Source organism: Astatotilapia calliptera, chromosome 5 (genome assembly GCF_900246225.1).
Source record: "Astatotilapia calliptera chromosome 5, fAstCal1.2, whole genome shotgun sequence".
Taxonomy (NCBI): domain Eukaryota; kingdom Metazoa; phylum Chordata; class Actinopteri; order Cichliformes; family Cichlidae; genus Astatotilapia; species Astatotilapia calliptera.
Genome location: NC_039306.1, coordinates 1,138,639 through 1,152,927, shown reverse-complemented (window position 1 = coordinate 1,152,927; position 14,289 = coordinate 1,138,639). Strand labels below are relative to the sequence as shown.

The 14,289-nt window shown below is 43.0% G+C and overlaps 1 protein-coding gene across 7 annotated transcripts in view; it reads left to right on the top strand.

Moving 5' to 3' along the window:
* Positions 1-14,289, top strand: part of pcbp4 (poly(rC) binding protein 4) — a 186,105-nt gene that overhangs the window by 128,005 nt on the left and 43,811 nt on the right. For all 7 annotated transcript variants that reach the window (XM_026166558.1, XM_026166557.1, XM_026166561.1 and 4 more), the window contains 2 exons: positions 8,299-8,430; positions 10,087-10,215. In XM_026166558.1, the coding sequence (XP_026022343.1) occupies positions 8,299-8,430; positions 10,087-10,215 (261 nt within the window). The remainder of the gene's footprint in view (positions 1-8,298; positions 8,431-10,086; positions 10,216-14,289) is intronic.

Genomic DNA, 14,289 nt, shown 5'->3' with positions numbered 1-14,289 from the left:
CTGAAGGCAAAAAAAACAACTAATTGTAAAAGGCATTAAAAACAGGGTTTGGCTGATTTTAAGAACAATCATCTTTAATCAGCCACAAGATCAAATCTTTTCTTAAATCAGAGTTTAAAGTAGTGGAAACAGGAACACTCCAGGCTAAATGTCGTGCTGTGTTCAGATTTTGTTTAAGCCAAGCGGCCGAATCAGTGAAGTGTCTGTAATTACTCTGCATTTTCAAAGGTGTGGATGACATCAGGAGAAAAGCAAAACGTCTTGTTGATGTAGATGTGGAGCGAACTCTGACAAACAAGCCGCGCCCGGCTGTCGGGTTATTGGTTACAAGCTCTCGCTGTGCAATCAAACACAGAACAAGTGGAGACCAAAGCACTGAATTCAGGGGAAAATATTTCAGCCACAAATGTAGAAATGTTTCCCATTAAACACACGCATACAGTGTAAGACGAAGGAAATGAGTTTGGCTGCACGCGTGCCGGTTCACGGCAGAGTGGTTTTGGCTGCAGAGAAATGAAATGTCTGACAGACATGACGCAAGCTGAGAAATTAAATCCAGGCAGATGGTATTTAAATCTTAGCAATCCTAATGGAAGATAACAAGATGGGATGGGGGGGAGGATCGGGGCAGAGAGTGGACGGTGATTTAGAGAGTGGTGGACGGGTCGCTGAAGGGATTTTAAAAAGCTGTGAAATGAGGAAGGAGTGAGAGAGAGAGGGCAGAGAGGGTTTAAAAAAGAATTGGAAGAGATAAAGAGATGAGGGAGGAGGGGGTCCTATGAAGAATTAATGAAGCTGGAAAGCAGAGAATATAAGAAAGAGGCATGAAAAGTGTCACCGAGGGATTAAATAAAGGCTGTAATCGGGGAGATCATGCACAGCCTTAGTCTTAGGACCTGCACAGGTTCAGGTGTGTGTCTGGGACGGTTGTTACCTAACACGGCATCCCGCTGCCTCCAGCATCATTCTGAGGGGATGAGTGTTTCCCATGGCGTGCAGCATCTCTGCCGTAGGGACAATATGATGCTGGAGGGCTGGGCTTCAAACTGAGACCAAAAACCAGGCTTCATCACCCAGGCCTGAGCAGGCAGGAAGTGGTTAGGCCTGACCTCAGGATAGAGGATGTCTTAGTTATTTCTGGATCTTTGGGAAGAGTTCCTTCAATTCAAAAATATGTTTTCACACAGCAGGAAGATGAGCCTGGTATCAAACGGTAGGTGTAATGAGACCATATGCTATCATTTGTTCTGAGCAGCTGCCTCAGTGATCCGACTCTTGAAAGTTTACCCAAAATGCACTTAAGGTTTGTTTTTTCCAGAAAGCAGATCAAAGCTGCAGGGTGCCAGTGCTTTGTTCCTGTTCCCTTACAACATTATATGATATATCCCATGATACTAATGCGCTGAGATGTTTATAGACAAAAAACTGACAGAAAAATGTTGATTTCTTGCCCATGTGTACACACAAACAGCATTTGGTTCAGTGGGCTCGTTGTGTAACCGTTTCATACTGAAAGATGGTCTGTATTTCACAGCCGTGCAGCCTGATATCACAAGATTGCGTTGAACCACCTCAGGCAGATGTCTGTGCACCTCTGCTAACACAGAACAGAGAGAAATTAAAGGAATGTGAATGTAAAAGAAAATTAGAATGGCTGATGGACGTGTGTGTAGTTAAACTGGGATATTAAATGTGAGATGCCATTGCTAAAAAATGCTGAAAAGAGAAATGAACGTTATAGACGTGCGGATAAATTAACACAGCATTAGAAAGAAGAGCAGAGAGGATTTTAAAAAGTAAAAAACAAATAGAAAATTAAAACCAATGAGGAGGAGAGTCCATAGAGCAGGGAAGGGGGTGGGGCAGAGCTGAGAGATGGTACTGAGAAAGGGGCTGGAGCAGGAAACGCTGCCCAGGAATGGAGATGGAACTGGAAAACAAGGTGATGAAGGCAAGATGCCTCTGGTGACCAGATGGGATAGTGGAGGAGGTAGAGGACCAGTGGCCAAGGAGGCAGAGCCTACCTGGTAGCCTAAGAGGGGGAAAGGCAACAGTGGAGACGGAGGCCTCGCAGGCGGTCACCGATAGTGAAGGACATGGGACCCCTCGGGAAGCTTAGTCGATGGCAGATGGTCCAGATGGGGCCCATCCCAAGCAATATGTTTAGGCTGCACGGGGCTCCTGGACTTGGATTTGGCGGTGCTAGTTCACAAAGAACAGGATCTGGTGGCTCAGGGTTGTGAAGTGCAGGGAAGCTGACCTGTAATTAGCTCAGGTTCAGGGAGAAGCACCTCTAAAGGAGCAGGCGGTATCCCCCAAGTCCCTGGTGAGGCCCCTGGTGGCCTGAGTCATCCCTGGGTGGAGAGACAGGCTGGGTCTCTGCGACCTTCATCCTAAAGACAGGAATGAAGGTGTCAGCCAAGGAGAACTGATGTGCAGCTGGCTAGGGTGGCGAACATTGATGTCTCCATCAAACGTGACTGCAGAGGCGGTGATTAACAGCATCTACAGGGACCGTGCTTCCTCTTAGGAGTGGGTGATGATTTGGAGGATATAGTATGCATTGCAGCAGTCGAATGGCTCCAAACTTACCTGAGGATGTGGTGCCCAGGAGCCATGGGACCCCAGGACCACAACGTGCCACATATGGGCAGGCGAGTTTGAAGATGGGCTCACGCTCAGGGGTGAGCCATGGCTTCAGTTCAACGGTCCTCTTTAAAAAGGAGAGAGCCATCCACCGCCATTCAAAAGTCTTACTGAGCGCTGGGTCCATTGCTGGTTGTATCATTCTGACAAGAGTCACAGGAGCCAGAACCCATAAGCAAGGCACTGAGGGGTCCTGGCTCCTGTGAGGATAAAGTCCAGAACATCCAAACCAGAGGCAGATAGAGAGTCACACAACAACGAACACAGAGAAACCGAACTTGGAACTAAAGGCTCATTGTTAAGGAAAAATACGAAGGAAAATCCAAGGAGTTAACAATATAAGCATCAGTCAAGAGTTTACTTTAACAAGTCCCCAAACTCAAAAACCCTCAGTCCAAGATCCAGGACCATGACAAGAACGTCTGTGATGATGGACAGATGGAAGAGTTGAGGATGGAGGACAAATATAATCCAGAGAGAACTATTAGAACTTGTTTATGGATGTGAAACCTTCTACTGCAATTTGTTTTAAAATGTGGCTAAAAATGTAGCGCAGAAATTCAGCTTCATGAAACACATCAGGGAGGGATTTAAAAAACCATCTCCTTTACACTGAGCATCAGGACAAACAGGAAGAACAACAAACTTCATCTCCAAAGATCAAAACCGTTGGTGCCTTACCCCATTTCTGCTTCATGAACCACTTTCTGCATGCAGAGCTGGCTGTCAATTACCAGCTCTGCATGCGAGAGCGCGCACAGAAGGAGGAGAAGAGGCAGCGAAGGCTTCTGTAAGAGATTTTTGATGATATAAATAAATGTGTTCCTGCAGAGGAGGGATTGGAGTGATTTCATTCAGACCACGTTCATCTGATGGGCAGCCCAGACAAGACGGCGCTCTGTTATTTACATTTCACATGCAACGAGGCTCCGAGTGCAGCTCGGCCTTAATTGATTGAACCAATCGTATTAGGACCAGGTGATTTGGACTGCTATTTATTACCTGAGTTAATTAAAGTCGGAGAGGGAGAGTCATACAGAACGAGGGGACGGAGGGAGATTTGGTAAAGGATGGAGGAGCAATACAGAGAGAAAAGGAGGATTTAAGCTGCCATACGCAGAGATAGTATGTAATGAGAAAAGGGGGAGAAAGTTGGGAAGAGCTGCTGAAAAGAGGAGATGCAATTAAAAAGTGAGTGAATGAGTGAAGCCTTTCTAACAGCAGTTTAGGAGGTGGAAGAGTTGTGAAGTTCAGGGCTGGATGGGTGAGCGGGAAACACTCCTGAGACTGTCCTGGACTTTCATTCAAAGAGTCAGATTCAATACAAATGACAGATAATTACTTCCTGACATTACAACAAACATAATGTTGTCATGAGCTGATGTAAAAGCTTTTCTAACCTGTTAAAAGTATTTAGTCTTGTGAAAAATAAAATATTTGAACCTGTTTCCTGAACACTGCTTCTTCTCATTAATAAAAGACAAAGATGGCAGCTCACCTACCAACTGTACAAAACACAACAGAGTCGCCGCCTCCAACTGTGGGAAGCCACCAACTGTGCCCAGAGATAATCAGAGTCTGACTTCACCAAAGAGGGCAGCGGGCATCGGCTGCCGAGAGGCGAGCAGGTGTAGTAAGAACTGCTCAGATATGTTCGGGCCATCAAAGAAAACGGAGCGAAACAGCACAGAAATCTGCCACCGCCACACGGTCTGGTTCAGGAGGCAGATCAGGTCATCTCCTAAGAGTGCACGCCACATATCCTAAAGCAAGATGCTGACCCCAAGTTGCTCTCTGATGCATCCATCGGGGTATAAATGTGCGTGAGTCTTAGATAAAAAAAAGCATAGAAAAAGTGCTTGTATGAAAAAATAATAAGTAAATAAATACATTGAAATAGTATGAATGAGGTAAGCTGTATAAAGTGTTTTGTGTGCTCAGGTAGAAAAGAACATTTCCCGTCCCTGGATGTAATTCAGGCGTTTGCAGAAACCTTTTGTTTGTTGTCCACAGGTGGCTGTGAGTCACAAACTTTCCTTTTCTTGAATAAATACCTGCAGCTTTGCATGCAGGGAAAAAAACCATTAGCACATTTCCACAGTGGATCGGTCAGGATCTGACAGTAAAGAAAGTTTGGTGGTCGTCTGTGACGGGTGGACTCCACACTTACAGGACAGACTTGTTTGTAATGAACGCTGCTCTATCTGGATAAATCCTGGCCTCGCACCTGAGCTGTCAGATTTACTCGCTCCTTTACTGATCTACACGGTTTTTTGCAGCTTCTGTTTGATTTCAACTGAATTGTCTGCGTCTGGCTCAAGAGTTTTGCACAGTGCGGTGTTTTAGACGACACGGGGTCTGCTGCCTTGACAGAATTCGGCTATTTCCGAATAAGCCTGCCAGAGTCGCCCCGGGCTGCTTCTTAATTTCCACCTGAAAGAACATCATCAGATTTTGTCAGAAGCAGCTGCAGAAGTGTAAGAGCAGAGTGGAGACCCCGGGGCCGATGAATTCACTATAAGGCTGGGTGAATATGGAAATACAATAACTCTGGGTAAGATGGAATAACAAGTCATAGCAACAAGTCAGTGATATTACTGGACCTGTTCCAAAAACCTCAGCTGCATCTGATGCAAGAGAGGAGCTAAAGAGTGCAGCATCGATTGTAGTCATAGTTGTACCAGGCAGCGTTATCGGTGCATGTGCTACATGCAGGCTTCACAGATGGAGATGACTTGTGTTATTCTAACAGATATGGTCTGGTTCTGGAGTGCAAACTGTCAAGATTTTCACCCCACACGAGCTCTATATGTTTTACTTTCATTTATTTAAAGGAGACCTGAGGCACCACCCAGATGCACTTTAACTTTTTTAATGTGATAATATTTTGATTTCACAACTGAAGTCTGAGCAGAGGACTGGAAATCAGGAGCTTACACTCACATCCACATCAGGCCGGTCAGACTGTGTAAAGCCTGCCAAGTGCAACCATTATAATAACAATATACCAGATATATACAGAAAGCACAGAGCCTAGAGGTGCACTGCTTCACTGTGATTGGCAGAAAGATTCAAATATTTCTGGGAAGTCTTCAAACGCACACATGAGAGCTTCTGGAAAGATGAAGCAAACGCGGACGAAGCGCATTCATCGGGCGCTGGATGAAACAAATCATCTGAAAGATTAGTCGAGCTTATAAACACGTCAATTAAAAGACAAAAAGAAATGTTTTGCTCATTTTGAGTAAAATTGTCTTCAAATCAGCAGTCAGATCAAATCGTGACCTTTACAAAATGTGCAAATCCATCTCAGTGAATAACTTCCAGCAGCTTGTTTTAGAACGACTGTATTTATAGCTTTACATTTTCTTGTTTAACTGTTGCGTGTGATTGCATATGTTTCTAGGATGTATTTCGAGGCTGGAGACCTTGGGAAGGAATCCTATTAGCTTCTCTAGTGGAAACCAGCAGTGATTCAGCTGAACTGTAATTTATTAGCTACAGAATTTCCAGCCTGTGTTTGACAATCTGGGTTACAAGAAGTAATTTTTCCAATGATAATGTAGCAATTCTTTTACAAAATGTGGTTACTGTGTTGAAAAGAAAGCCCACTTTTAAACGTCTGCTGGCTTTTGATGAAATGAAACCAAACCAATCAGAGCGTACGGAACGTGATCTGCTATTATCCCGACTTGAATGCCGCCTATTCATCAAACTTCACGGACCTTGACTGGGAGTAGAGAGCGCTGTGTGTGTGTGTGTGTGTGTGTGTGTGTGTGTGTGTGTGTGTGTGTGTGTGGAAGGCAGAAGTATAAACAGAGAAAGTCAAAGTCGGAGAGGGGAGTCGGTGGCAGAGAGGGGGAGACAGAGACGTTTGACCAGGGCAAATATAGTCTGTGATCTGCATCGGAATTAAAGGAACGACAGACAAGTGTGGAAGTTGTCTTTCCAATCAGCGCTAACCTTTCACAGACTGAGCTCACAGACATTAAATGCAAATATTTATTATGAGCATTAAAAAATGTCCAGTAATAGACTTTTTTTTTTTTAGTTACATAAATTAGATTAATTTGGTTTGCTGGTCTGTGCTGCAAAAGAAGCAAATAATACACTTACATGGAGACAGACTGTGCAGAGGTTTGGCACCACCTGGTTGTTTGTACTGGAGCCAGTTTGAAGAGAATAGTTGCAACTCTTAGAGGCACAGTGTTCCTTTACAAGCCTGAGACCACAGCTAGCCACGGGCTAACATCAGCAAGCCGACCGACACTGTAGGTACACAGCAGGAAGGTTATCATATAACCAAGTGCAGCAACTAAATTCACGATTAATTTCGCCATGATATGACGATATACGGGGTCATCTGAAACAGGAATGACTAGGGCATTTATCACATGGTCCATCCATCCACTCATCATGGTCTAAGTCACAGAGGAAGCAGTTCAGGAGACGCACAGATGACCGTAGGTGTAGCAGCTCTACTCTGAGCCCCTCCTGATGAAAATCACAATCAGTTTTTTCTTTCATGAGCTGCCAGCGTTTGTCTCATTGCAGATCTTGGTTGCATTGGACTTGAATATTTTTCTGAAGCTGCTTTAGCCTCAGGTTTTGGTAATCGTCATTCCTTTAACTACTGGAGAGCGAGTTCAGTGCTGTCCTAACGTAACAGTCAGGAGCCTTCTGTTTGCAAATGGCCTCTTACATAAAAATGTGTGCTATGCAGAAGTGCATCTCACGTACTGTGCCACTACAGCTGTGACAACGCAATCCACAGATTACCTTTAATGTACTTCAGTAATCATGGCATATCATTTTAATTTACATCTGTTCATTTTCTAAGTAACTAAATAGATTTTTGGATGTGGAAGTAGTGGTGTGCTGGAGGTGGGTTGCAAAGTGGCTTGCAGAAAGCAGGTTCAGGCCACTGAGGGATCAGCTGATGTGGGTTTATCCACAGAGCTGCAGAGCCAGTCTGAAGTAACACTGTCTCATTTATTCAACACTACAAGTTTCAGTAGTGATTATTTTTGTGTGTCAAGCTTCTTTTTATATTTTTAATGACAAGAAACATGTTTAGTGGTGTTTGTTTGTTTGTTTGTTTTTTTGGGGGGGGGGGGGGGTCATTCCTTTTAAAGCTCAACTTCTGTTGTTTTTAGTTTTTATCTGACTTGAATCCCAACACTGGGAAGAAACAGAAAATGTATTTTTGGGATTACCAGATGTCATGAAAAGCTGAGTGAAACTGGAGCTCCAGCTCTGATCTAACTGCCATAACAGCCTCGTCTGTTCCAAAGCTTAGCTCCTGAAATCCAGCTCTTTAGAAATAAATCAATACGAGGACTGAGACGTGGTTAGGAAGGATAAAAAGGTTCATCTCTGATCATCTTTGTTTGCTTACATGTTTTGGTATGCATATCCAATGGGCTGCATTCATTCTACGCTCAAAAGCAAACATTAGAAATACTGTTTGTTTAATAAGAGCTTTGTTTTCCTACAGCTCAGATGTTAAAGGGCTCGCGCTGACAGACGGTGGAAGGCAGCTCAGCAGCTGCATGCTGTTCTCCAGGCACACTGATGGATGTATCCATCGAACGGAAATACCTCGAGCCCTTTAACGACTAAATCCATCTGTTTCTTTTCTCTTAATCTCAGGACCTGACGGCCTTGGTAGCCAACGGCACGGTGACCAGCAAGCCTCCCGTCACTTTACGGTTGGTCATCCCAGCGAGCCAGTGCGGTTCCCTCATCGGCAAAGGCGGGTCTAAGATCAAAGAGATCAGAGAGGTGAGCCGCTCGACAAGATGAAGTCTCTGTCGTAAAATCGGGCATTGCAGGAACGTTTTCCACTTTCCAAGAAGACATCAAACCAGATATGAGTTACTGCTGATTAACTGCTGATTAGCTAGTGCTCGATGAACAAGAGTGAAAGACCTAAACGACTTAAATATTGGCTCCTGCTTCTGGAAAAAAAAATACACACTTTATTTTAGATTTTTAAAAATCCATACACACTGTGGGAGCATAAGTGCTGGGCCACCGACACATGAGGCCTACAGGAGCTGCTGGCCATGGAAACCCACTGTGAAGCTCCCAGCCTGCAGTTTCTGTGCTGATGTTCATGCCAGAGAAGGTTTGACTCTCCAAGTCCTGTAGTGAGATGAAGGGCTTGGTTGGTGCCTCACATCAGGTCCGGTGTCATTTACACGAACTGTGAAGCGTCTGATGACGCAGAACAGAGCCATGAAAGTTTTGTGGCTGCAGTCAGGAGGTTGGTGGTTCTGTCCCTGTCTGCTGCAGTCTGATTGGCTAATATCCTTTGGCAAGATAAATTCAGATAAATTATCTCCAATGAAATGGTGAATGCCTGAAAGTTGTTCGTGGTGCTCTACTCACAGAATGCTATTTTATTCTAATCAAAACTTGTGAAGATACAAAAAACAAAACTACATCTGATGATAAAGATATCCTTAACAAAAATGTTTACCGAGTAAAATTTACATTTTTGAGCTCTAAAAGCCCCGTTCAGTCTGTCACCCATGACCCCAGATGTCAGAGAGAGGGAGCTGTTGAGTCTTGTCCTGTTTAATTTAGGATATAAACCCAGCACCGGCGTGGAACTGACTCGCTGTCTCTAATAGTCTGTTTGAGATTTAACCAGCAGAAAGTTAATCTGCATTTTACTGAGCAGAAGCTGCTTGGGCTTGTCTGACAGAGCAGACCCTGTTTGTAACAGGCTTTAATGGGCAGCTCTGTTTACAACCTGGGCACAGTGGAGAGAATGCAAATGAATGTTATTTTAGTATACCGTGACTGGCTTCTGTGCAAGTTTGACTCAAAGGTCATAAACATCAATCCAGCAGACAGGAAGACTCAAACATGAGCTCCCATATTTAGATACTAACTTTGACCCCGACTGGATGCTTGTCAGACTGAAACCTTGTGGAATAAATCAAAAGTGTTCGTGGACAAAAGCAGGTCACCAAAGTTTTCTTTTTGATATGTAAAATACAAGGACCAGGCAATAATGTGAACACACACAGTGTGAAACAAGACCTTGAAAACTTCACAAAGGCTTCAGTGTGAATGTTGGGTCGCACATCTGACAGCATCCGCCGCAGCATGAGCCAGCTAATTAAGGGAAAATGGTAAATGGCCTGTATTTGTACAGCGCTTTACTAGATCTGAATTCCACAAGCGCTGAAACTTTTATTCATTTCGCTTTGGCTTTCTTACTAAATATCCTGAAACTACCACTTTGAATAGTCTTTGCTTAACTTTGAGTGCGTGAACTTCATGTCTATTAATATACAATCTGACACGTGACCTTCTGAGTTGTCAAAAAACACTTTTTGGGGCCTCATGTAGCATCTGACAGCATTCTCTCTGCTTATAGTTTTAGGGTACAGAATCACTGCTGTGTGTGTTTCTTTGTGTGTACAGACGACAGGTGCGCAGGTTCAGGTGGCAGGTGACCTCCTCCCCAACTCCACAGAGAGAGAAGTGACGATATCAGGGAGCCAGGACGCCATCATCCAGTGTGTTAAACTCATCTGCACTGTAATCCTCGAGGTACGTGAGTGAGGCCAAACAGGAAAACTGAGTGAAATTAACGAGAAAGTACTGTAGAAAATGTTCAAATGCCTGGTTTCCACAAAGCTGTGAAGTTTGGGGCTGAAAACCAGAGCCTGTGTGGAAACTTCAACAGCTGCAGTTCCGCTAAAGGCCACTCGGGGGTGGCTCCAGCAGTGAGTCAGTCCCCATAGACTCCCGTGTTAAAACTTTACAGCAGAAATAAACATGTTTACAACCTGGTACAAAAACCATTTTGGTCTCTATGGAGATTTTCCCTCTTCATAACATCATTAGGGGCGTGGCCTCTCTGACTAAGAGGTGAATGGTGACACAGGCGGTCATAGCTGCTAGCTGTCTGCTAGGCTTCACCTCAACTAACTGGAGTCAGCGAACGTGTTTGTGGAGCCTTTTAGAGGATTTTTAATTATCTGACCAATGATATGGCTGCTGTGGGGCTAGTTGTATTAACAGATCGTCCAAAAAGTGTGACCTCCTTCTAGGATTTTATATTTTTACATGGTGTCTGTGTTTGTGTGAGGGAAGCATGCAGTCTATTGATGTTGCTTGCTAACCTGATGACTTAGCAGACCCTAAAAAACCTTTTATCTGCAGAGAAATGAAATGCAAGGTGTGAAAAAGCAAGGCGTTAAAGGTGTTTGAGGCAGTGATGAACCTTCTGGCTCCATTAAACATGATATTACGTTAGCTAAAATACTAACGTTGAGGTTTTAAAATACTAGTTGGTGACATCAGAGTGTCTCCATTCATTGCATACAGTCTGTGGCTGATGCTCTGCAGGTTCATCACTGCCTCAAACACCTTTAACGCTGCTTTTTCAGCATTCCTGTTTTCACACATTGCAGCTGCTTTGGTGCACATTTCTCCTCAGTGCAAGTTTTTGTTTTTTGGATGTGTGCATTATCTGGTGGGTGGTTGCTATGACAACAGCCTTATGTGCCTTCATCCTTTTCTAAGCTAACCTTTACACCTTAATAATTAGTCAAAATGTCTGACATCATCTTACGTGATTAGTTCAAGGCTTTCTCTTCGTATCGGTATTTCTAGATTTGTCATTTTGTGACACGAGCATCATCGCCATCCTTCCCTGATCTATTATTACCATCACACTCGTGACACTCAAGACACAAAGCTTTTTTCTTCATCTGATGCAACCTGATGCTAATTTTGAAATAACAGAGCCGCAGGAGTGATTCTTTTAAAAATTTATGCAGCGGCTCTGTAATGATGCACACTCGTCTGCGCTTTATTACCACTACATTACATTTTTGTGAGATTTCGTGCTCCTTTCCAATAATCTTCAAAATGGAAACAGTAAAATTTATAATTCATGATTGTATTATAATTAATCAGAGACTGCAGTCATTAAGGAGAGCATGTCTCGAGGATTAGAAGCAGAAACTGAGAAATCAAAGGCTTCAGGAGCTCATTGGTATTCCAAGCACCTTAATCTGCGATGAGAAAGGAGGAGCAGAAAAGAAATAAAAATGCTGACCTTATTTAAACTTCATTCACTTTCAAGTGCTGGTACTTACTGTCAATGTGAAGTTGCATGCCTCCATTCACACTTTGTTTGATCTCAGTAAGAAATCTTTTGATGTACTTTGGTCCTCTGATGGACTGTTGTCTCCCTGCCGTCCACCCTGTGCATGCTTGGAAGTGATGCATCCAAACAGCATGTTGGGATAAATGAATGAGAAATCTATTTTTCTGTGAAGTCCTGTTGTCGGACGTAGAGTAGAGGTTTCTGCTGCAGCTTCACTTTATTCCACGGTGAATTTAGAGGGAACGAAATCTCAGAACTCAACAAAAATGCCAATATAGACGGAAAAAAATTGATTCTGTTCATCTGGACGTAGTGTTTTCAGTCTCAGCTGACTGCAGGTTTTCCCAACCTTATATAAAGTACCTGAACTGCTCAGACAGCCAGCTCTCAGCCAAAGCGCCCATGTCCCCAACTTTAAGCCTTAATACATTTAAAAATAAAAAAGAGAAAGACAAACTATCCCACGTACAGTTGTTATATTATAAAGTGTAAATATGTTTGTTTGTTTGTTTGTTTTCTGGTGAAATTTTGGATGTTTTAGCACGAGAGTCAGTTAGCACTGCCTCAAGTGGACATTACAGGAACTGCATTGTTTTTGTACTTTTAAACTTCCTTTTTTTTCCCTTTTTATTGTAAAAACTCAATCCATGAAGACAAAATATATGTATCACTTAAACTGTAAAGTAATAGTGGGGTACTGAGGTAGGAACAATATCCTCATATATTAAAGCATTAATCAGCATTGCGTCATTATAATGGCAGGTTATCACATTGTTACCAGGATATATTTCTGTCTGCCTCACAGACGTGTGTGTTTGCACATTTTTACCCCCAGTTCTAGCCTCTTGTTACCCACTTACTTATATTTGAGTGCTGTTGATACTAGGGCTGCCACGATTTGTCGACAAAATCGTTGACGACTAATTCAATAGTCGACGCGTCGTTTGAACCTTGTAAGATCCTGAAAGACGCTGGAATAAGTAGTAGGATTTAAGAGGGTAATAACAGACTGAAACAGAAGATGGCAGCAATGCATCTACAAGGATGCCAAAGTTAAGTCTGGGAGCATAAAGAAGAATAATGTCCAATGCAAAATCTGCACAATGGAACTTGCCTTCCATGGCGGCACGACGGCGATGCACGAGCATCTGAAAAGGAAGCACGTCATGGCTTCTGATGACGAAGTGGTACAGTCATCTCAGTAAGCGAATTGGCTAGTTAGCTGCTAACATTAGCGTAAACAGCGAGCTACTTACTCATATTGATGGCTGTAAATGTTACGTTACAGTACTGCAAAAAAATATGTTCGTCTTCAATGGACTTTGTCACCAACAACTTGCACACATCGGCACACATTTTGGGGGCCTTTCTGTTTGTTGCTACAATCTGCAAATTTCATTAAAAGTTTAATAATCTATCATCTGGTCTTTATTTTTGGTTAGCACATACCTTAAAAACTTCCAGCTGTAAGCTAATGATAGTTATATAAGATCAGATGCATGCTGGTGCAATAAGCTGTAGTTTTACGTCCAATGGATGCATGATCTGATTAGTCGATTAGACTAGTCGACTATCAAAATAATCGTTTGTGGCAGCCCTAGTTGATACAAGAGTGGGATGGATATTGGACATTACTTTGGAAAGTAAGCGATTTCCACAGATTACCTTCTTGTATCTTAATGCCCTACTATTACCATAAAAACTATAAGAGAAAGCATTTATAAAATGCACACATAAATGAAAAATATAAAGGCTGAAGTAAATATGAATTATCAACATGCAGGGCCCGTGATGTGAGAAATCCCAGTCTCTGGGGTCCACCGGTCACCCCCCCCCCCCCCCCACCTCTGTGCAAACTGTGAATGAGTGTGAGGGGGAATCCTGTTCTGCAAAGCCAAATGTTTTGCAGAATATGTGAAAACTTGTTTCATTTGATTACGTATTCATATTTAAATTGAGCGCTGACAGGTCATCATTAAGAATCTCATCAGCTAAAACAATTAGCCTAGACTCTCTGGGTGTATCCTACAACCAGAACTTAATGAGCTGCAGTGGATCGCAGCATGATGAATATGACATTAGTAGAGTGCCTGTGTAATAAAAGCGCTCAGCATGCAGCAGGAAAAGCCGTGATTCCCTCATTTCAACCGCATCAGCAATTCAGACAAACACAACAATCCAGCAGCACAGCAAGTTTAAATAAGAGCCGCTTGGCTTTTATGATGTTGTGCAGCAATAATGAAATAAACTCATGTTGCTGCTTAATGTCCCTTTGATGTCTCCCTGTTGCACCAAACACACAATAAGATAAAAATGGATGAAACATTAGCCGACACTTGATGATCAGTCACTCAGAGAATGTACTGTACAGGCTTAATAGGCTTAATATCCCAAATTAAATATAAAGCACGGTTGTTTCCCAGCCTCTGAAGTATTGAACCCCCTTCTGCTTCTATAAAAAATGATAGTTTTCAGCAGCAAAACTTATCACATATTAAATGATGAGC